This window comes from Opisthorchis viverrini (assembly GCF_000715545.1).
Source record: "Opisthorchis viverrini unplaced genomic scaffold opera_v5_160, whole genome shotgun sequence".
Lineage (NCBI taxonomy): Eukaryota > Metazoa > Platyhelminthes > Trematoda > Opisthorchiida > Opisthorchiidae > Opisthorchis > Opisthorchis viverrini.
This window is the reverse complement of record NW_008751817.1, coordinates 835,707-859,425: the sequence shown is the minus strand read 5'-3', so window position 1 is coordinate 859,425 and position 23,719 is coordinate 835,707. Positions and strand designations below refer to the sequence as shown.

Genomic DNA, 23,719 nt, shown 5'->3' with positions numbered 1-23,719 from the left:
CCTTCCAGGATGGGGACCGCGTGATCCTCACTGTGCCTGGTTGGAGACACTACAATATATGGCTGCCAACCGATGTCAGTGGCGTTCTTGTTAGTTTCTATCCAGATTGCCTGAGTGAATGTCTGTAGGTGTAGGCACCTCGGAATGATTGTGTTAAGCTAGCACCAGGTCCCTCCCCCATCCACCTTTACTCTTTTGTTTACAATAAGGCTTTCAAATAAGTCATGGCTGTACGGCAGTGAAGCATCGTTGTTGAACACTGATGTCATGCTGTCGATGATGGTGATGATGATGATGATGATGATGAATAAGTTAATGTCCATTTTCATCCACTGATGTGTGTCCTTCAGGCCGGGAGAATTTTATTCTCCCCATTCCCAAAAGCGGCTCTGGTTCCTCCCGAACAACTACCCATTTATCTCCACTACCACTATTTCATCCAAAATTCACAATGCAATTTTTGGCTAGAACTTTTCGGCGTTCTTTAGGAGAACACGATTTTGAATGGTTTAAGCGGCATTGCTTCACGAATGGTATGTTGGCTTGCAAGCAGCGTGTTCAGTCTTTCTCTGTGGACTGTTATTGAAGCGAATTTCTTCGCCCTCGATTTATCGAAGGCGTTTGACCGGCTCACAAACTTTAAGCGGCATTGCTTCACGAATGGTATGATGGCTTACAAGCAGCGTGTTCAGTCTTTCTCTGTGAACTGTTATTGAAGCGAATTACTTCGCCCTCCATTTATCGAAGGCGTTTGACCGGCTCACAGACTTTGCTGAGCTCCCAATATCTGCGCAATATCCAGACGTCGTCACTCGACTGGGGTGAATCACTAGTGATGTAATATCTGCGCAATATCCAGACGTCGTCACCCGGATTTCTCTAAGGATCCTTCTTTAGATGAGCGGTATTTTACCATTACCTCTTCTATCGATGTCTACAGGGAACGCTAATCTGCGTTACCCTTCGTGTGACTGCGCGATGACCGGGCACAAGCCGTTACTGTCCTGACCATCGATCTTGTCAGCATCCTCGAATGGGCCTTGTCAAACTCGTCAAATTTCACTCCCTGCAAGTCCCTCCATGTAGTCCATCTTTCGCAATCCCATCCCTTACCTGAACCACTCATCTTGATCCGTTATCATCCTTTTTCCTTATCGTTCGTCCTTAGCCTATTGTTTGCTAACAACCTACGTTGGTCCTCGGGTATCAAGATGCTCGCGATGCGATCAACGTGGAAGATCGGTTTCCTTTATTGGGTATCCACCTTTGCCCACTCCTCTTTGTGGGATGGCTCAAGTGGTTAGAGCGCGAATTAGCTGACCGGAAGGTCAGTGGTTCGAACCCGACCAATGCCTCTCGACTTTCCCTGTCTACGCTTGGGCAACCTGACAGTATCCCAGCCCTCGTGCTTCCTTTGGGTGGCGTGGCAGCTAGGCACCGAAAGGGTGTTGCAACTGAATGGCAATCATAAATTTGTTGTATTTTGAAATGCTGCTGTCATGTTTGGACCGGCGCCCGGTTTTATTTAACGTGACATTGTGCGTCCAATCGATGCTTCCTCGCTGACTAATAGTCCGCGAGTCCACCACCGGAATGCAACGTCTCTTGCTTCATTTCGCCTTTCCCATCACGGAAGATGCTCACCGAAGCTTGCCTCTTCTGTCCTTTGCTTATATATTTCAATCGAGTGACAGGTCTTGACTCATCTAACGATCCATATCAAGTTATGTAGCACTTTGTAGAACTGCTCTTCTATAATCTTTTTTCAAAAACATGTTTTTGGAACTCTTTGTCACTGTTTTCTCGCACTCAAATGATCGACAACTATTCTACCTTCCGTTTTGTTTCATTCTAACCATGGTTTGTACTGCGTTTTATAATTGTTTATTGGGGGTGCCTGACCATGGGTCCTTCTTTCCTCTGCACTGCACATTTGTTCAGTGAAAAAAGGATAAACTTGGCCAAATGTGCGGAACTCAAGCAAGACTTACCGTACACCTCTGATTGGAGTTAATACAGTTAAAGTCACTGCACAACCGACTCGTACTATTTAATTTTGCGTACTAGACGGTGTCAACTTGAATTGAATAGTGATGTGCACCCATATTTGTTACCACGACTGGACAACATTCCACGAATTTCGCGGGGTGAAATCTACTTGTTCAGTGGCTAAACGCATTGGTTCAGCAGTATCCAGGTATGCCCAGACGGTTGTGGGTGATTCTCTCAAAAGCTTTCCTAAGAGTCCTGGATTCCTTAATTGTCAAGATCATTTCCGAGTCATACTTTATTATACCGGCTATTCAATTTAATACGGAGACACATACAGGTTTCCGCGTCCTCCTGTCCATTATAATTTTGTACGAACAACAAACATAACAGACTTGACACCTGCAGTTTTTCTTTTTTCTACTTCCAGCTTGATTGCCCATCCGCTGTCACCTACTCACCATATCACCTTTACAATGGCTTGGAATCTTGGTGAGGACGGTATACGTCAGACCTTAGAATTGTTGCATAACTCGCAGTCAAGTGACACCAACGTGCAGAAGGCTGTTCATGAGGTTAGTTCTCCATACATTAACTAATTTGCCCAATTTAGAGATTGGAAGAACTAAATAACTTCCCCGATTTCAATAAATATTTGGCCTATGTGCTGTTCGGGGCGAAATCAGAGAGTATGTTCTTTTGTCGACAGCTGACAGCACCTTTCAGCTGACTCTACGCGATCAATGAGTGGTCTTATTTTGAAGAACAACTTAAAAGGGCATTTTAAACGATGCACACCAGAGCTAGTTAATTACGTAAAGGCCGGATGTCTTTCGTGTATCAGTGATCCCTCGGCACTGATACGCTCCACCGTCGGAACATTGATCACCACCATTGTATCTAGCGCCGGTCTTCACTCATGGCCTGAGTTGTTACCAAAGCTTGTTGAGTGTCTGGACTCGGGTGACATAAATGTCATCGAGGTGAGTTAATCCCCTAAAAATCGCTAATGAACACATAGGGAGCGTTTGGTGCTATCGCAAAAATATGTGAAGACTCGTCTGCTCAACTTGAGGACGGTCGTCTGAGCTATCCGATGACATCTTTGATTCCGAAATTTCTTCAGTTCACCAAACATGAAAGTGCAAAAATAAGGTATGTTATTGGTTTATAGTTTGTTCGAACGCTTATTACCCAACCAACTTTTTCTGAATTCTGGCAGTTTTGCAGTCATCTATTTCCTGTAGCCCGTATACCCCACCACCCTGTTTTTGGTTCATTTCACATGGGCTTTTCTTGTGGCATTCAGGGCATAATATTAGTGGCTTTAGTCAGACAGTATACACTTTTGCTGATAAGCTGAAAGAGATGTAATGGAATAGTCAAAAGTTATCATTGCTGGTTTTCTTGGCCGAATCGTAAACCTTAAAGAATTCGCCAGTTTTTTTTATGTCGTCACAGTTGGTTATAAGTTTCTCAAACGTACACCGGTATTGGCCACGTTACTTGCAACTGGATCCCCCCAAGACATATCCCCTCGATCGTCATAGCTCAGTGGTAAGGCTTGAACTCACCGAGTGTCTCACGGTTCGAGCCCAACCCTCGACCGCTCTTGTCTAGACTTGGGTCAACTTGCAGTATCTCAGTCTTCGTGTTTCTATCGATGGACCCAGCAATTAGGCACCAAAAGGGTGTTACAGTTGAACGACCATTATTTTCGGTGGTTTTCTGTAGTGTATCCGTCTTGACAGTGCCTCGACCCATGTTCAACGTGGTATTCTCATGCATTAGTCGTATTGAAAGACAACGATAAGTGCACAAGATGTCTTTTCGGAGAGCTGGTGGGTAGGAGAAGTACAATACTGTCAAAGGTCCCTCCCCCCTAAAGACCACTTTGCACCAGGTTAGCCGAACTCTCGGATCCTGTGGATGAGTAATGCCCGTGTTTCCGTATCCTGGCCCACAATTCTCTACTACTATAATTGGTACTACTAATGAAAGGAAGACGGCCTTTTCTGAGGAGTTATTTATTGGAAAACAAACTGAACAGTTACAGACTATTGGACAGGGGAACAAAACTCTCATATGTATCTTGCTTATAGAAACTGTGTATTCATCTTCTTCTCGAACGCGTCTTCCTACACTTTCTTAGATACTCATTGACCATCACTCAAACATAAACAAATGCGACAAAGCGATTTCACAAATTCAGTAATCTCATTTTTCAATAGACACGAAGCGGATTTACGAGAAAACTACATACTGCTCGCATGCTCCATCAGTAGTATCCACCGTTACGCTAATAGTAATAATCGTTTGGCTGTGGCGTAGCTGGCATAGCTGGCTGGCATAGTTGAAAGAAGCACAAGGGCTGAGATACTCTTGAAATTCCCAGGCTTTGATAGAGTCAATCAGAAACCTCTGATTTGATTCAAGCCACAAAACTTCCGGTCAGTAGCTATGCGTCCTAACCTCGGAGCTACTTAAGCTCACTTTTTACGAACGACCCCTTCATAACATAATTTACGTTTGGTGGGAACAGCACATTAGCAGTGCGCAACTGAACAATACCTTTAGATCTGGAACGCGTAAGTCGTCTGTAAGTCGACTCCCAGCAAAATGGGGTTATTGACTAATACGCCGTAGATGTCTGTGGACACTGAAGATGCTCCTGATTTGGCGGTATTATATTCAAACCAATGATAACAAAAAGCCCTAAAAACAGGTTAGTCTGACAGCATCTATAGCCCTATTTTGCATTCCACTTCGACTTTGCGGTATAACGATGTTCACCATACTGTACTGGGCGAGATGGCATAAGTGGTTAGAGCGCGAATTTACTGACCGGAAGGTCCATGGTTCGGACCCGACTTCCGCCTCTCGACTTCCCCTGTCTAGGCTTGAGTAACCTGGCAGTATCCCAGCCCTCGTGCTTCCTTCGAGTGGAATGGCAGTTAGGCACCGAAAGGGCGCTACAGCTGAACAATTTTTTTTACTGTACTGCTTTGTGGTCTGGTGTTATCCTTGATTATCCAAAGTATAAGACTTTTTCTGGGTGACATGTTTGCGAACGTGTCACCAAACGCGACTTGAAATTGAGCATAATTGTATAGTAACTCGACACCGAGTGTCTCTCTCGATTACTGGTTCCCATGATGGCATAAAACCTGTCTTAATCGCCCAGTTGCATCCAGGTACCTTGGTAGTGAAGAAGCAAGCGGCTCTATAAGGCGTCAGCAGGACCAAAGGAGACCCTGATGTCCAAGAAGCCACTGGCGATGTGTGACTCTACACCTGATGAAGGGTTCATTAAGATATCATTTTGTTTTTCTTGTTTTTGCCTCAGCTTGACAAACTGTCAAAAACGCAGAAAGCCACAAACAGTATCATCATCATCGACAGCATGACATCAGTGTTCAACACCGATGCTTCACTGCTGTACAACCATGATTTATTTGAAAGCCTTATTGTAAACAAAAGAGTAAAGGTGGATGGGGGAGGGACCTAGTGCTAGCTTAACACAATCATTCCGAGGTGCCTACACCTACAGACATTCACTCAGGCAATCTGGATAGAAACTGACAACAAGAACTCCACAACCATGACACTTAAAACTATGTTGGGGCAGGAAAAAACGAAGATCGATTAGGGGTTGAACCGCGAAGTCGTCTATGGAAACCGGTTTTGTTCAGTAAGTTGGAAGATTCCCGAGTTCACTAAGAACAACAGTATGAGCTCTGTACACTTACAAGACGCGGAATGTCCCTGTAGCTTAAAGCTCTTTATACTGCTTGTCACCGATTTTACCGTTGTCTTTCAGTCTCCTTGGATAATCTAACAAATAAATTACTGTCCTTCCCGCTCGATTAAACCTAAAAACTAATATTTTCAGGTTGGAGCAATTCCAATTCGTTGTTGGAAACACTTCTACTCGACCTACCACCTTCTTGATGAGCAACGTAGGCATCAGCACAGCGTTCAATAAAACGGTTGAAGTCATGGCCAGTAAACTGTCTTCGTGTGAAAGTCACTATGGCGATATACGTTGTGTTACTTCATTTTCGCAAACTCTCGGCCCACCATACGCATGCTATCCACCCAGAATGTGCGAGAAAATGTTAGAGTGTGCGTCTTGGAGTTTCTGCCTCTGGGAGTAGAACACTTCAAAGAGTTCGGTCTTGCCTGGATCAGACAACCGTGTCTACAGACCTTGTAGAATAGCAACTAACTACATAAAAATTATTCACTCTTGGGATTTAAACACCGAAGCGAAGATAAACAGGAATCCGAACATTGGCGTACTAGTCACACCCTCGGAAGATGCTAACTAAAAATAACGTTTCACGGAAGCTTACCTTCGCAGTTCTCGGTTTTCTGGATCCAATAACCGATGGCCGATCCGCAGATAAGGAGGGTGCGGTGCCATCATGTACAACCGGTCCAGCCTTTTCTGCAACGTCACCTAACCCTTAAAGAAAGATACATCCCATCTTCAATCTGGTGCAACAAGAACAATGAAAATCTGGGTGGTAGACTGCTTTAGTGAAGCAATTCACAGCATGAACCTAGCAAAACCAGCTTACAGCTATCGAAAAATACACTCATTCGCAAATCAATTTGGTTTTCGCGAGAGACTCAACTGAATCTCTCGTTTGTGATATTCTACTGCTTACAGCTAATCCACACCATTCCAAGCCTGAATAGGGATGCCAGCCTTTCACGCACTCGTAAAACATGAAACCTCAAGCGACAAGACTTTTCTTTTCTACCTAACGCGATTTAGAAGCCTCCTTCGGCAAAATACTCGGACTAAGTGATATCAACTTGATCCACACATTCCTGTCTTTCGCAACATCCCAAAATTCTGAAAACGGATGGTTGTTTTCTATGGTGTCATCATCACTGTTATTAACAGAAATATATCAGTGGTAAGCACTGGTGCTTAAATGGTATGCGGTATGGTGTCTTAGGATGTTCGGGCTGAAAAGCAGTTACAAAACAGAATTAAACCAGAATCACCGAGACAAACCTGTAATCAAAGTCTGACTCGGACTGTGTCATGTTCGAATCCGGGGACTTGCTAAGGTTCCACATAATTCCACAATGGGATGAGGCGAAGAGGTGGCAAAAGTTACCCGCTTGCAAGGCGCTACAGGTACACAATGGCACTGCAGAGGATGGACTACCAGGCGAATACTGATTATCAAGAAGGGAAAGTTCCAGGATAAGCAGTCTGGGACAGCTATGTGTGATGCCGAAGCTGGCAACTAAGAGTATGTTCCTGATTACTGTTAAAAAATAACATAGGACTAGGCCTCCCGTGCCATTTGGAAGAATCAAGTAACTCACTTAAGATATCGTTATCCCGATGTGTGTTGCTCAAGGCTGCGCCGCTAGCGAAACCAGTACTTCCCACAGACGTGTGCTCCTGAAAGAAAGACCGACCGTACTGTAGCTTGATACACACGTCCCTTGACGTACTGCTGCAAAGTGGGATGGGACCGAAATCTGTCTTGCAGATCAATGTGGTAAATACTGTAGCTTGATACACACGTCCCTTGACGTACTGCTGCAAAGTGGGATGGGACCGAAATCTGTCTTGCAGATCAGCAAATGTGGTAAACCATGGCGGCTCTGTGAAGTATAGAATCGCTCTTGATTCGGAAACACTAGGGCAGCTTCTATCAATTAATGATGTGTGAGATACCTAAGGGAAGAGTATAAACTACATTAATGTGGTCCATGTTGTTTCTTTGGAAAAAAAGCCTAGCGATGATGAGAGGACATAAAAGAGCTTCCAACTTTTGATAACTGTTTTCTTAAATCTTTCAGTTGTGGCACATTCGTTCAGCTGTAGCACCCTTTCGGTGACTAACTGCCATTCCACCCAAAGAAAGCACGAGGGCTGGGGTACTGCCAAGTTGCCCAAGCCTAGACAGGGAAAGTCGAGAGGCGGAGGTCGCATTCAAACCACGAACCGCCGGGTCATTAGACCCGCATTCTAACTACTGAGCCACCCCGCCGCACATTTTCGGTGCCTAGCTCCCATACTGTCCGAAGGAAGCACGAAGGCGGAGATATTCCTAGGTTTTCGAAACCTCAACAGGAGCAGTCGAGATGCTGAGGTTGGGTTTAAACCACAGACCTCCTGGTTAGTAAGTTCATGCCTTAACTAGTGAGCTATATCCAGCTCAACCAGTACCTCCGGGGTATTCCCTGCATCGGGCATGAACATTAAATCATCAGCACTGATCTAAGTGGCGACTCTTCCGGCTCAGACAAGTTGTCACGTCCTATAGACTACGCCGATTGGCTCATATACTTGGTATTTTGGGGGATTGTGTGCCTCGCGTAGCCATTCAATACTGGAGCGGAAACTATTGAAACGTGTGAATTGGCAAAAAGTATGAAGTATGTGACCAATAAACGCATTTTCTGGGCAAATCCGGTCCCTCAATTAAGGCTTCCAAAGCAACTTAGCAATGGTTCGTTACATGGGTAGACGCACGCCAGTCACGCATCGAAGCCCATCTTAGGTGCGTAACTATCACAATCCCAAGCTGATTAAGACACTAGAGGTTTGGCATCAATAAGCTGGTTAGGCCATCACATCCGAATATCTGATTGTTCGCTTTTTACGGGTGAACTTAACGGAACTAGAAGCGTCGTCCCTGCAGTACATGTCTCGCCACCTTTTTGCCAAACTTTTACCTGTCTCCTATTCCAAGACTTTTGTCATTTATATCTTAACTGTTCACATTTGGATTCATGAAGTTGCTTTTGACTGTAGAACATAGCTTCGGCCGTTCCCGTTTCATCCTGCTAGAAGATGGCACTGTTCACCATCTCGTTCGTGTTAGTATCCTTGAAACGGCGTTACGAACAGTTGACTGTTGTTAGAGGTTCGTTCTCAGCCTCATCGCTCTGCTTACGTCCACACAGTCAGGAACCAATACCTTGAGTTTAAGGGCGGCTTTCGTGGAACTGTTTCTCTAAGTCCAGTACGTTGACAGACTGTACGACCGTTTCGATCGCAGTTACTTGTGCTATCAGAAGGTGCCTGCTATACGTAGTAGCATTAGAATTGAGACAATCATGTCTTGTCCCCGGCGTCCTGGGATAGACACCCCACAACGAATTGAACCAGGCTACTGAGTCTTTGGCTCCGAAAAGGGTCTGTTAAAAAGATCCCAACACCCGCTACCTCTCTTGTAACGTTGTTGAGTCATAAACTAAGGGAAGGGCTCCTGAAATAAACCTTACCTCCCACTGCCTTGTGGATCAGGCTTTGAGTTGATATCCCCCTCGTTCTCCTTGGCTAACCCAGAAGTAATGTTTGCCAACACTGTATGGAAGTGGCTGGTCGGTTTAATTTACCAGTCTCTGGCTGTTATACCTGAAAGTGTCACGCACACAAGACATTCCTACAGTATTGCATCTGAACACGGTCCACGGCGGCTCAGTTTACTTAACGTTGGATGATCCAGGAGCGGTGCCGTGTGGTCCCAGTAGTGGGTATCGCGTCGTATAGGTTCCTGTAAATAGCCGACTGTGTAGAGCCAGACTGACCTGGTCTTTCAGAATCCAAAACCAACTACCCCACACCCGTACTCCCCAACAGACTGCAGTAGGCTTTTTCAGATACACTTTTTACGAAAAATTTTCGAGACTTCTGGAATGACAGGGTGTACGGATATCCTAGCTCTATTGGTTCAACAGCCCTTTAGACGGTAGATTTGGTGTAGAAGCTCCCAGAGCTTCGTACCGTTATACGCTGGTCTTTATCGCAAGCTCAAGCTTTCAACTCAATTGTGAGCACTGTGTTGTCTGGTACCCTCTCGACTTTAACCATTCAGTGACCAGAAACACTATTTACCCATGTGGTATTCACTACCTTGAAGATCCATTAGTCAAACAAATCTGTCAACAGCAGCTATGTAGACAACTAAAGAAGGCGAAACCAGCCGGTCGGCCACAGGAAGGCCAGTCTAAAGTGGAAACGCTACGAACTCGGTCTTTGTGTGCCCGAAAACAAAGCCTTGACCAAAATGGAGTGGGATCTCGGGGAAACGTGCTCCTGGGAAGGCGACTATATGACTCCACACTTACTTGACCCACAGTTTTAACGTTGGTGAGGAGAAATGGAGAAATGAAGAGGTCGGCGATTGGAAAGGGCCAGACAGTTTTTCTACTCTCCCGTGGTCCTGAACCGAAAAAACTGCCAGTCAGTGAAGTGATCACAGACAAATGCGATCCAAAACTTGATTCCAAATCCGCCGTCGGTGGAACATTTGGAAGAAATATTTAGATTTTCTGAGTGCCCACAACAATCGGCGCACCACCAGCTCTACGATGAGAAATGAAATACTACTACTGATGATATCGTATTGGAATAGGACGCTCAGTCCCCTCAGTCTTTCCGCTGTCTTGTCAAAGGATTTAGGAGAACTCGTTCGTAGTCTGACAGGAATTCAGAGGATCTACAAAATATAAGAACCCGGGATAATGAAGACGTCTAATGTCCTTACTATCCTTAGATTAGATGTAAAATTTGCATGTATGAAGAATCAGGGCATCATTCTAGACGCTACCGCTTCTAAGTTGCTTTCAGGCAGACCTATTCGTGAGCGATAGGATCATGAAAACCAAGCTGAGTTCCGTCCGAATTGTGGGTTTTTACCGGACTTTTACCATAGGAAAATTCGAACACCGCCGCACATTTAGAAGGCCAACGGTTGTCGTCTTGAACCTAAAAGTGACGTTCGACCCAGTCGATCTCGTCGCCTTATGACGATCACCATTTTCATCATTTCCTCTAATTTTTACGCTCCAACACCCTTGTTTGTGATGTAACTCCCTGAGAAGTATTCTGAATTCACAAGGATTCACAAGGACTGCCGCTCGTTATCTTTTCAACTTCATAGTATAAATAGAACGAACGAACTTCGCTGTCTTCTATCTCCGGTGTGGGCTTTCTCCCGTAGAAGAACTGGAGTGTGAGAAGGATATTGTGCTGCTTGTTTCAGATACACCAAATAATATAATGTTGCTGTGAGATTCGGTGTCTGCTTTGTGCCCTCATAACGCAGAGTTGTTGTAACACTTGGTGTGTACACCACCACCATGGTTGTGGCATCAGGAGCGCTAGAGATGCCTTGCCTGAGTGGTTCAATCACATCAAGTAGCTGCACTGTTTGCAAAGTTAACGGTAAACTCGCCGAAGCCTGTTTTAATTGTTTTCACGTTCCTCGCCGAAGCCTGTTTTAATTGTTTTCACATTAGGCACCCCTGCGTTCGGCGCGATACTAATCTGCCATCAGAAGGCAGGGTCTACAACGTGTGTCCATGGTTGTGAGTCCTGGTCACTGCACTGAAGACCATCTTTGCCCTCGAAGCATTGCATGCGCCTTATGGGGATATCGACTTAACCATGCGGTGTGACGAATCAAATCAGGTGCTTGTCCACTTGATGAGTTGATTCCAATGCACCAACTGCAGTGAGTCAGTCAACATCGTTGTACACAAAGTCATCGACTGCCTCACTTCCCTGTTTTTCAAAACGGTCGTAGAGTGAAAGATAACAGATGGAGGTAGAGCATGAAAAATTCAACAAAGGGTTGCACTGGTGCATATTGTCTGCGAGCAGGGTCAATAGAAGACAACCGCATCAGCGTTTGGAGGTGCCCACCGCAGTGGCATTGATTAACCCCTGTTCTTTTGTCTTTTTTGATTTCTGAATCCTTCCACTTTGTGGCGACTTGAAAAAAATCATTCAGCTGTAACCCCTTCTCGGTGCCTAGCTGTTATGCCACCCGAAGGGAACACGAGGGCTCGGATACTGCCAGGTTGCCCAAGCCTAGACAGGGGAAGTCGAGATACTGAGTTCGGGTTTGAACCACGGACCTTCCGGTTAGTGAATTAAATTCGCCCTCTAACCACCGAGCCATCTCGCGGGGACTTGAACCACCATACGTACGCACATGATCGTCGACCCTAGCGGAACGGAACTGCTTTATGCAGATTTCATTCGAACAATGTACCATGCGACTGGGGTTTTCAGAGAGAATTCTGGTATTGTCATACGGTTCCAAGATACACTGAGCCATGCATTTGTTGCTCATTTTTACCTGCCTCGTTTGAATGTGGTAAAGCATCAGCGTTATGTATCGAACCCACCTAGCATCATTGCTCGCTTTCCCTATGTTCCTGAGACTCAGATGAATTTTTCTTGTGCTCTTGTTTTTATACTTACTTCAGTTGTTTACTCGGTTTCAAATGTCTTTGTTTTTCGCCCTTCAGATCTTATGCGTTGGCTTGTACCAGTCATTTCATCAACAGTCGGTCGCAGGTTCTGTTGAACTTTGTGGATGAATTTCTGCACTGCCTATTCGCCCTAGCCGAAGATGTTGATTCCACCGTTCGAAGACACGTTTGTTCGGCATTTGTACAACTGCTAGAAGCCCACCTCGACAGGCTACTGCCACATCTTCCCAACATTATTGAAGTAAGATCCTTTGATATTCTATATACGCTCTCCAGTTTATGCTTCTGCGCACTCAAGATGCGGATGAGAATATCTCTCGAGAAGCGTGCGAATTTTGGCTGTCGCTTTCAGAACAGCCTATTTGTTATCAAGCTTTGACACCTTATATTCAGCGACTTATCCCTGTACTGGTTCGTGGTATGAAGTATTCCGAGAGTGATATGATACTTTTGAGGGTAAGTCACTCCTGTTTGCTAGTTTAGTAAACGTTTCTTTCAAGAATGACCTCTTAGAGGATGCACATATCCCTGATAAGGAATCTGATATTAGACCACGGTTTCACAAGACGAAGAGCAAATTCATGTCCTCCGAGGTATGATCGATTTGTAAACCCTGTCTGAAAAGCCTGTATCTTTTAACAAAGGAGGATGAAGACGACGAAGATGACGATTATGTATCCAACTGGACACTTCGAAAGTGTTCTGCTGCTGCACTCGATGTGTTAGCTAGCGTATTCCAAACCGAATTTCTCCCTATTCTCCTACCGATCACCAAAGAGCTACTGTTCTCACCGCAGTGGGATATAAAGGAGTCAGGAATTCTGGTTCTGGGTGCTATAGCCGAAGGTTTGTTCTCATTTGGTTCGCTTTGAAAGCGTTCGTCACAGGTTGTATGAAAGGAATGGTTCCATACTTGCCGGAGCTTTGTCCTTTCTTGATTGAGTGTTTATGTGACGAACGACCGCTCATACGTAGCATCACCTGTTGGACTCTAAGTCGCTACTCCCATTGGATAGTTGGTCAGCCCCATGAACAGTATTTCAAACCGCTCATGGTTGAGGCAAGTGCTTTTATTTTTAGCTAAACGATTTTTCCCTTGGTAGTTACTCAAGCGCATTCTCGACTCAAACAAGCGAGTGCAGGAGGCTGCTTGTTCTGCATTCGCGACCCTGGAAGAGGAAGCTTGCACTGACCTTGTTCCCCATTTGGGAATGATCTTGCAGACTTTGGTCTACGCCTTGGAGCAGTATCAACACAAAAATCTATTCATTCTGTACGACGCTATCGGAACCCTGGCGGACTCTGTGGGACATCATCTAAACCGACCGGTATGTACTTTGGGTGTTTCCTCCTGACTGTTTTTATCTCCCAGGAATACATAGAACTATTGATGCCGCCTCTGTTCGCAAAGTGGAATGCTCTCCGGGATGATGAAAAGGATTTGTTCCCGCTACTTGAGTGTCTATCCAGTATGGCTACGGCATTGGGCACTGGATTCTTACCCTATTGTGCCCCTGTCTTCAACCGGTGTGTGAACTTGATTGATCGAACTATTCAGTTGAGCAAGGTCAGTTTGTCCTTTGAATGACACCACTATGTGACGGCATGACTATCACCTAGCTTGTGTATCCCCAGGTGAACCACCGAAACAGACCACCACTGACAGTATCACCGCACTTGGCTAGCATTCAAAACACAAAGGTATTTTAGGTTTCCCAAACCGGGAAAATCAATATTTTAGGGATGATTCGATGTCCGCACTTTCCATTCGAGAGCTAGCGCGTTGGCCCTAAAACTGAATTCATTTCGGTCAGCCAACATTTACACAAAATTACCCTTGTGGTGACCGACTCTTAATAATATTTGGGAGAGTATTTCAGATCACTTTTGGCCTGAGAGGGAAAGCGTTAACAGTTCCTTTTTAACTCTGTTTTATCCCGTTGATCTATGCATTTTCGGTAAAAAAAAATCCATCAAACGGGCTGTTGATAGATCTATGCATTTTCGGTAAAAAAAAATCCTAAGCTTCATCAAACGGGCTGTTGATGTGTTTGCTCAATCATTAAAAATTGATCCCAAGTGATTCCATACTACTCCGATATTACTTACTCTCCCGACAAAACGACTGCAGTTCCGCATCTGAGGTATATCGGCTGACTGTTCACAAAACAAATGACTAAATAGTCATGTTTACTGCCGTCACATGAAGGTTGACTACTGGCTAACCAATACGTAAGCCTCGCCATCATCATCATCATCATCATCATCATCATGGACAGCATAACATCAGTGTTCAACACTGGTGCTTTGCTGCCCTACTCAAGTCGCTATATGCTTCGTAGTTATCAATGAGTCTACATGTTACCAAGCAACTGTAGCTAAAAGAGTAGTTGAACTAACCCAGGTGGGGTCACAAAGGGACAGTTCGCGGTACTGGAGCCTACTGATTTCCAGTTGATATAAAAATACCGTTGTACTTGTATAAAACTTTGAACTAGCGAGCAAATCAGCTGCATCTAATTAACAGCCAAGTTAGTGGATGGATGATATCTTTCAGTGTAAACCGTGTATCAAATGATAAGTAGGCAAGCGTCTCCTACAATCAGTCTGGATGGTCACCTTACTAATATGTAGATTTGTTTAGATTTTTGATATTCTCCTTGCTGTGGTTAGAGGCTAGGCTCGATAGTGTACAGATTTCCTTACTGCGACACCATGGGTGTATACAGACATGCCGCGAGTTGAGAAGGATAAATGGAATCTTTATTTGTCGCTGCTTATTAATTTTCTGTTCTATCTGTATCTGTAAACAACGAAGACTGAACATCAACTAGTAACCTGAGACGGGAAGCAGAACTGATTTAGTGGGTCGAAAACACTTCACGATGGAGGACAAATAATCCGAATATTATTCCTGGGAGTTCGGATCCGGAAAGTATATTTGAAGTCATCAGGCGAGCGAGATAAGGAAATACGATGTTGCGCTTCCCAATGGGCTTTGATCATATCTGGATGTAACGGGCGGGAAATTCCATCGAGTACGAGCCAAACCACAATGCAGACGAGAAAACAGCGCCCTTGAGTGAAGTTTGAACCGGCTATGGACCATTTGATGAAACTGTCGGACATCAGCTGTTGCTCCATTGGGCAGAAGTGTGGCTAATCAATGTGAATCCAAGTGTCCATTTGCGACATGGGTTAGCGTCCTCGGTAGTTCAGTTGGTAGAACGCCTGCGCGCTAGGCTGGAGGTCGCGGCCTGAAGTCCTCATCAAAGACTTTCGTTTGCATTATCTGTGCCTCGATCCATATTCAAGAGTTCCGAAGTCCCATTAAAATGACGGACGAACAGAATAGCCGACAAGGAAGTGACAAGCATAACATTTCGGATAACCGAATAGGCCATATTTTGGGAAGACTCTTCGGACTTTAGGAAAGACTTTATCAACGTCTTTATGCCATGTCAAATTGGTTAAGATCATAACATCAGGATATATTATATATATCTAGCTTGATGTTGCGGACAATTGCTGATAGTAGCTGAGGCCGCAGCAAATGAATACAAATTAACACCTTGACATCAAAAACCTTCGGGATCATGTGATATCCGCAACATCCGTGAAAGATCTACGCGTCTTGCACGCAGATTGATGTACGTCACAAGAGGCGATCAATCAAGGCTTCATAATGCCAAGCATTAGTTACTCTAGCTACTTAAAAAAAACAGAACTGCGTGAAAATGAACAATTAAAACTCATACGAAACACCACAACAGACAGACACTTCTAATCCGTTCCGTTTTCGTTTCCCAGCCTTACAAGTTTAGTCGACCAATTTAGAGGATATCATTACTTTTCATACAAGTTGAAAAACATCAATTCACATTTCGACCACGTCTGATAACCCGAAGATCAAATAAGAGTTGAAAAGGCAGCTTGATGATATAATGAGCAGAAGAATACTTCCGGTCGTTTTGCATTTTCTTGTTGTTTGAACTCGTGACTTCATGCTCACCATTTTTCAAAGGTAAGAAATGCAGGTCATATTTTCCGGCGGGTAGGAGCGTGCTTCCTCTAATTCTAAGTCGTTCCAGTTGCACTTATTCAGCTTCTTACACCCACATTTAAGTTTGAATTAGTGGAGCAAACCATAAGGTTTTGGACGTGCTCACATCCCACTGGACAGACTACGCCAGGGTGGGCTGAGTCACGGCCACAGGTCACACAGAAGACCCCGTCATCATTTACGTTCTGTGTGTACGTTCTGGTTCGACAGATGACGGACCCGATTCGGTTGGCTGTTTGTTTCATATAGTCATCATCATCATCATCATCATCATTGACAGCATGATATCAGTGTTCAACACCAGTACTTCGCAGCCGTATAGTGCCATATAGTGCAGAGTTCTTGGAACCGTAATCAAATCAAACAGCCTCCATACAGTCAAGTCCACAGTAAGAGTTCGGCTTCTCCAATCTTTTGTGTTTTCGGGAAGCTGGTCGCTGCGCATCAATATCTCCTCGGAACTTCTTTCAGGCGATGGAAAATGCGACGCAACTGCCTTCCAGGAACTGGAAGTAATGTGTCTTGACCCATTCACCTCTAGTGACTAGCGTAGCACTTTTTGCAAGAATCGTATAAACACAGAAGCTATCTTACGTGTCCATTATATAATGGTGAACACTGACGACCCCAGTAGCCTCCAAGTCCATGACGATAAGCCTTTTAACAAAAAAAATCCAAAGCAAACCCACCAGCTGTTGTCTATACTGAGAGTGAGGCGCATTCACGCGATTGACTTGTATTAATCCAGCTACGAGTTTATTTTCCACTTTCATGTGTACTAAATCTTCTGTCCTTCACTCTAAAGTGCAAAGGTAAACACAACTCTTGTCACCATTATGTTTTCATCCTATCTGTCCAGCTGCATACACAACAACCAGATGCCTACGATCCCCCAGACAAGGACTTCATGGTCATATCATTGGATCTTCTGAGTGGGTTGCTCGAAGGCCTAGGCATCCAAATGCAGCCACTCGTGGCTGATAGTCCGTTGGTCAAGCTGCTGTTCGAAGCCGCTCAAGACCCGCAACCGGATGTGCGTCAGAGCAGCTTTGCGCTGTTAGGCGACCTGACCAAAGCTTGTTTCGCTCACATTCGCCCTCAGATTGGGCAGTTTATGTCAGTTCTGGCAAGCAACCTTGGGTCTGAGCATATTTCAGTCAGCAACAATGCTATTTGGGCCATCGGGGAGATTTGTATCCAGTTAGGTGAGTTTATTGCTAGTTTCTTCAAGGACTATTGTTTTCTGACCTAACTGATGCATGAACGTTGTGGAAGAATATATTGTCACACACGCGCCTACCTGATGAGCCCCAAGAAGAGCGAAACCAGTCATGGGCTGCCAAAGAGTTTTCAGCAACCTTGTGAGTAGTCTCCTTTATGAAGATGTACTGCGATGTCTCGAATGTCGTGCCAACTGAAACATGAGGCGGCCCGTGTGCAGCACTCTCAGTTGTAGAATATCATAAACGGGAGATTCATTTGAGTTTCTCGTGAAAACCAAATGGATTTGCAAATTAGTGTATTTCTCTAAAATATAGACTGTTTTGGTTCCTTCGGCAATGTCTGTTTCGACACCCCGTCAGGATTCGTGATTATTCTAACAGGAGTAGAACTACTGTACTGTGTTTTCATAAACTGAACTACTCACAAGGTTGCTGAAAACTCTTTGGCAGCCCATGACTGGTTTCGCTCTTCTTGGGGCTCATCAGGTAGGCGCGTGTGTGTTCATTTTGAAAGTATTCGCCCAAATCGTTTTCAGAAAAGTTCGGTTCCAAGCGTCTTTCACCTGATTATTCACCCAAATCTTTCACATACGGCTGCGTTTTTACCGCCCACAGAGATTACCTGACTCAACCCGAGGTGGAGCTACTCGTACTCAAGTGCCCAGTTGACACACTTCACCCGAACGTGTTCTATCCGCCAAAATAGTTGCGTGCCAGTTCAGTGCAAAACAACGTACTGAGTAGCTTACCTCCTTGGAGTTATTTTGAATTTTCGGTTGGATACACCTCGTTTGGGCGGATGGTATATGACAGTGGTAGTGTTCCGCGTGCTAGTACTCTTTCGGTGAGATATGGTTCGAATAAGTGATTTCTCTCCAAGTTTTCCAGTGAATGCACCCCGTTTGAACGCATGGCATGGGTGTTTTGCTGTACAGTAACCGAACCTGGTGTGTTTTTCACCTGAGGCCGAGTTCGTCGGAAAAGACAGGTAACGCATGAATAATAGTAACGAAAGTACTGTAATTTATCCCCCCACACAGTTACTTCAAGTGGATTCACTTCAATTGGACATACTGTGGTGTGATTCTTCGTTCCTCAGCGTAAGATGGCTTAGCTTTGCAAGTCATTGGTTGTAACACTTATTTCTATACATAAATTGATCTTCAGTTCGGTACTATCGGAATTCCTTACAACAGGGGGCTCATCGAGACATAAAATAACGTCATGAAAACCAACCATAAAGCTAGAAATTGTAATCAGCTAACATAAGAGCAATGGTAAACCCCGTATTCTGCTAACTTCGGGGAAAGAAAGAATCTGGCATGGCCCTGATCTAAATTACTAGTTCGTTTAAACCTAGAAATAGTCTAAGTGGCAATCTAAACGAGGGGTCATTTTTAATAGTTGCTTAGGTAATTGTTGACTTGCTGACCGAGCTTGGAACTTTGCTTACAAACGTTTCGGAACCATATGAGGAGACATCATTAGTGCTTGGATGGGTAAGTGGGAGAGAAAGTTTCGTTTACGGAAAAGTAGAAAAGCTGTACAAACCATACTCTTCTATCAGACACTAAAAGTTGTGTGCAAACTGCAATGTCTGACGTTTGTCAGGTTTGGACTGACTGTTAGGTGCCCCCTTCCAATTACGTCTGCTTGCCGGTTCTAGCTTCTATGGTTTTGGTCGCCTGCGATGGGGCGGATAATGAGACAACAACTTTGCACTCGAATGGTTGTTCGAACAAATTCCCTGAGTGACCATGGGCCTTCGACCCCTTTATCACTAACGCAACTCAGTGTTTTTTTCGCCATGGTTCCCATTCAACAGGCTCAATCACGCGTCCGAGAAGTTTATCCCGGATAACAGGACCAGGAACCATAAATTTGTTTTTCCTAACGAGATAATTAGAAAGCGGGTGTTTGGTCGTGCAGTAGGCACATCCAGCAGCATCAACTGCGGTGGCTCAGTCATTTGCTACGCATGGCGAAACTGTACCGAAGCCACTGTTGTTCTCCATGCCTCCTTCAGGATGGCGGAAACAGCGAGGTGGAGGCGTGACTTACCAGAAGGGTGTGAAAGAAATGAGGAGTCTGAGTGTCGTCAGTGCGTCCGCCTTCCAGGATGGGGTCCCCGTGACCCCTTTTGCACTTGGCTGGAGGTATTGCAAGAAATGGCGGTTGATTGATGCCAGTGAAGTTCATGCTGTCAGTTTCTTTCCAGATTGTCTAACTGTGAGCGCTTGGAGGTGTAGGCACCTGAGAATGCTTGCTACAGGCCAGCACCAGGTGTTTTCCCTCATCCCCTCTTTTCTGTTCTTTTCGTTTTAAGTCTTGAATTATAATCAGGTAAACTTTGTTATTGTACGTCAGTGAAGCGTCGGTGTCAACACCGATGTCGCTGCCTCTGCTGCTGCTGCTGATATTTGTTGTAGACGCAATACATGTCACAACTAGTGTGTTTTTGCCATCATATGCTGCCAATATTTGTTGTAGACGCAATACATGTCACAAGTAGTGTGTTTTTGCTGCCAAATGTGGCCGGTGATTGAATGCTAACTTGCTTCGCATGTTTGTTGTAACCATTTTATAACTACGTCGGTTGTATTCTATCATACCGAACTCGCTTTCAGCGAAAAATAATTTACCATCGAGCAAGTACCGTCATTTGCATACCGATTCGGTTTTCGCGACAGACTCGTTTAGAATATTCTTCAAATGAGTGTGCTGCACAAGGGCTGCCTCGCGTCACATTTGGTACGGTATTCGAAATGTTGCTGTGTATTTCCATAAATGAAACTACTCACGAGGTTTAGACGTGGTACACTACTCATAAGGCTGCCGAAAACTCTTCGACAACCCACGACCGGTTTCGCCCTTCTTGGGGCTCATCAGGTAGGCGCAGCGAGTGAGTTTCCGTCAACCTTATGTTTTACTTGAACCCAAATTCCTGGAAACTAGCGAAATGCAGTCATTTGCAAATCACTTCACTAGTTCGTACGGCATTAGCTACCGCTTCAAGGTATTCCGCGTCTCGACAAGCGGTAATCGGTATGACCTACATGTCTGGTTTTGCCTAATTGCCTAAGAAGCATTGGATGTGAGGTTCTCTATCATCATCGCTGCGTAACGCTGTGTAGTATTGTTTTGAATGCACTCGAAACTTTCCACCGTTCGTGCATTGCAGTGCTTGAGTTCCATTTTTCATTGCAAATCACTGAACTGCTCCCCACAGATGACGCGGAGGTGTTACGACGTCTTGCGCCATTTACAACTAATGAAAGTGAATCAGATCTAGTCATGTTCCCATTTGCACACGTCCACGATGATTGCGATTCGTTTTATACCCGTCTCCCATCTGGTGTCGTTGATCAGTCTGTCGCGAATATCTCTCAAATTTATATCACCCATCTGTACTGTCAGATCAGCCAGCATCAAGCACCAACATAGAAAAACTGTTGGTTGTGGGTTGCCTGATTTAGAAACTGATGCATCTCTTGTAGTGGCTGTCTCCATGGACGACGGCCTTGAAAAATACGCATCATTGGATGATAAAAATCACACACTTGCCTACTTAGCTTACGGCATCGAGCACTAACGCTCTTGCCGTCACTTTATAGTTGGTCCAACCGTTACTCTGGCAAATGACAACCGCTCAATATCAACAACTGGTTAGGCTTATGTCGTCCATACTTGGCTGTCCCTGGTTGTTATTCCCAGCATCAGCGGGCAAGCCCGTGGCACCTTAAACATGTAGCTAAAGGATCCTAGACTGAATTATCTTGTGCCTTTGTACTGGGTTCATAAAGTGCATGACCTACTACTCGACAATTGTCTTTTATAAACCCACCGTAGCTGCAAATAGACGAGACCTTTTTGTCCCGAATCGAGGGTCCTCATTTCAGGAGCTATATCTCCTATATTACAATACTATTACAATGCTATATTACTACAATACTACAATTCCTACTTATCCAGCGGTCTCCCTTTTCAGTGTTTTTTATGTCTGCTCTGTCACTGAACTAACCTCGTCATGTTTTATTCTGTTCCTTTCATGTCTCTCTTCATTTTTTCTTCATTTTCCTTCATTTTTTCGTCCATACGGTTCGTTCAGATGTCAAGTGTTTTTTCGAACCAAGGAATACCAGTCTGAGGATGAGCAGTTTTTAGCACATTAAGACACTCCGAGTCACTTCTGTCACATCATTTTCTCTTTTCATTGCTGCCATGAAACTCCATCTGACCTTTGGAATGTCCGTGGAGTGTCAAACCCACACTTTGAGCTAGTGTTTCGTGTTAGAAGGTCCCTGGTATGTGCCGTGTTTTTCTTTATTGATACACCTCATTTGGTTCGTGAACACTGACTGATACCGGTGTGCGTACAAAGCACGTATTAGCCGTAACCATCTGTTGTGATTTTTCAGGTGAGGAGATGCAACCGTATGCGTCGATGTTTGTGTTGCCGTTGATTGAGATCATCAATCGGCAAAACACTCCCAAGACCTTACACGAAAATACAGGTGAGACGTTCTTTTGGTTTTCGCGGAATTATTCATTTGACATATTCGTAATAAACTCTGTTTGTCTTCGCTGATACGATTCCACGTATCTGCAAAGTTTCGCCTGGCAAACCTTAAATAGGCATGATAGGCACTGTATTTGGGCCTAGCTGCAATGTTTTTGGGAAGAAATTCCAAGCAATTTGATAGCCTATTTCGATAAGTTTTTTGGATGTCCTTCCGTCAACCACGCTTCGTTTGACCTTTGCCAATACACGTTTGTTTCCACGTTTAATGTGGCAATCATGAGGCTGGAATTAGCTTGAATTTGTTGTGATGACCTTTGCGCTGCTCTGCAGCTCACTGATGCTTATGCGAACGTGGTAGCCGTAGTACGAGAGCCAGTTGAAATTTGGAGCTAAATGCTCAGGCTCTCGTGTAACACTGACGTAATCGCGGCCCACTTTTTGAGAGATCCATTGTAACTTTATTGATCAGTTCTACTTTTTTACTAGAACTATCTGCAATAGTGAAATAGTGATATATTTTCCACTTTCGCTCTCCTAGCCATAACCATTGGGCGTTTGGGATTTGTGTGCCCTTCGGAAGTCGCTCCCCACCTCTCTTTGTTCATTCGACATTGGTAAGTTCATTGATCTCTTAATAGTTGCGCCTTAAGGTGCTTAATTGAGCCAATCTTGTCCTCAGATTTTTTACGTGTAACGTTCATTTGCCTTCAGAGTTGCACTTTTGAGGTCTCACAAAAGCCAAATAAGGCGTTGCATCAGCAATCTGGAGGCACAAGAGGTAAATGCATATTTAGAGCCTTTATGGGTGTGAATGTCCCTAAATGAATACAGCGACGCGTAAGTTACGTCGAATTTGTACCAAGCGCCTTGTAGGGAGTCGGTTCGACTGTGCATTGTTGTCAAATTTGACTGTACCTCACCCTTATTTAGTACCAAAGTAAAATCCCAAGGCGTACTTGTTCCACTGTAGTGGTCATCTACCGTTTTAAAGACCGCCATTTTGCACTTAACGGTTTGTCGCACTAAATGTCCACTTACTGGGACAGCTTTGAACATCACGCGACACGCATACCAAAATTGGAATGTATCATTTGCTTGTTACTGAGGCAGTTGTAGATAGCATTTGTAAATGAGCTCTCAACTAAACGCTGTGATCGCAAGAGTTGAGAAAGATCGAATTTCCGAAGGGTGAAGGCGAAACTCACTGCTTTCGTGGGAAAGGCATTCTGTACTTCGCAGTACTTATGAGAGAGCTTGTTGTGTGTTCTGGAAAAGGAAAACTCTACGAGTTTTCTCCTGGTCGCTTTTATAGTACACTGGAAACAATCGTTCTTGTATTGTCGTCTATCTAGAGACATATGAGGCTGTAACAAAGATACCGTTGAGGATCATAGTTAATCCAAAGCTCTTCCACGAACTTATTTCTTCCGTACATGCTTTTCCGTTACATTCTGTGTAAGACAAACATGCTCGTTTAGTGGATCACAACCGATTTCCAGTGCTAGGAAGCCACATTGACTGAGCAACTCTCTGTCTCATACGGCCGTGTAGTTGTGTACATAGATCGCAGGTTCGTCGCGCATTCGTGGTCGTTCCTCCCTCCTATCGTTACGCCGACAGCGGTTTAATTCGGAAGACAACACCTTTGACGGGTGATTG

General features: G+C 44.6%; 1 protein-coding gene across 1 annotated transcript in view; it reads left to right on the top strand.

Moving 5' to 3' along the window:
* Positions 1–2,420: 2,420 nt before the first annotated feature.
* The window catches only part of T265_07181 (hypothetical protein), a gene marked incomplete at both ends in the record, with an annotated part of 34,413 nt that continues 13,114 nt past the window's right edge, over positions 2,421–23,719 (top strand). The window contains 12 exons of the mRNA XM_009172632.1: positions 2,421–2,564; positions 2,603–2,678; positions 2,716–2,972; positions 3,011–3,144; positions 12,289–12,493; positions 12,529–12,677; positions 12,731–12,845; positions 12,897–13,098; positions 13,476–13,819; positions 17,175–17,520; positions 21,957–22,052; positions 22,599–22,674. Of these exons, the coding sequence (XP_009170896.1) occupies positions 2,466–2,564; positions 2,603–2,678; positions 2,716–2,972; positions 3,011–3,144; positions 12,289–12,493; positions 12,529–12,677; positions 12,731–12,845; positions 12,897–13,098; positions 13,476–13,819; positions 17,175–17,520; positions 21,957–22,052; positions 22,599–22,674 (2,099 nt within the window). The remainder of the gene's footprint in view (positions 2,565–2,602; positions 2,679–2,715; positions 2,973–3,010; positions 3,145–12,288; positions 12,494–12,528; positions 12,678–12,730; positions 12,846–12,896; positions 13,099–13,475; positions 13,820–17,174; positions 17,521–21,956; positions 22,053–22,598; positions 22,675–23,719) is intronic.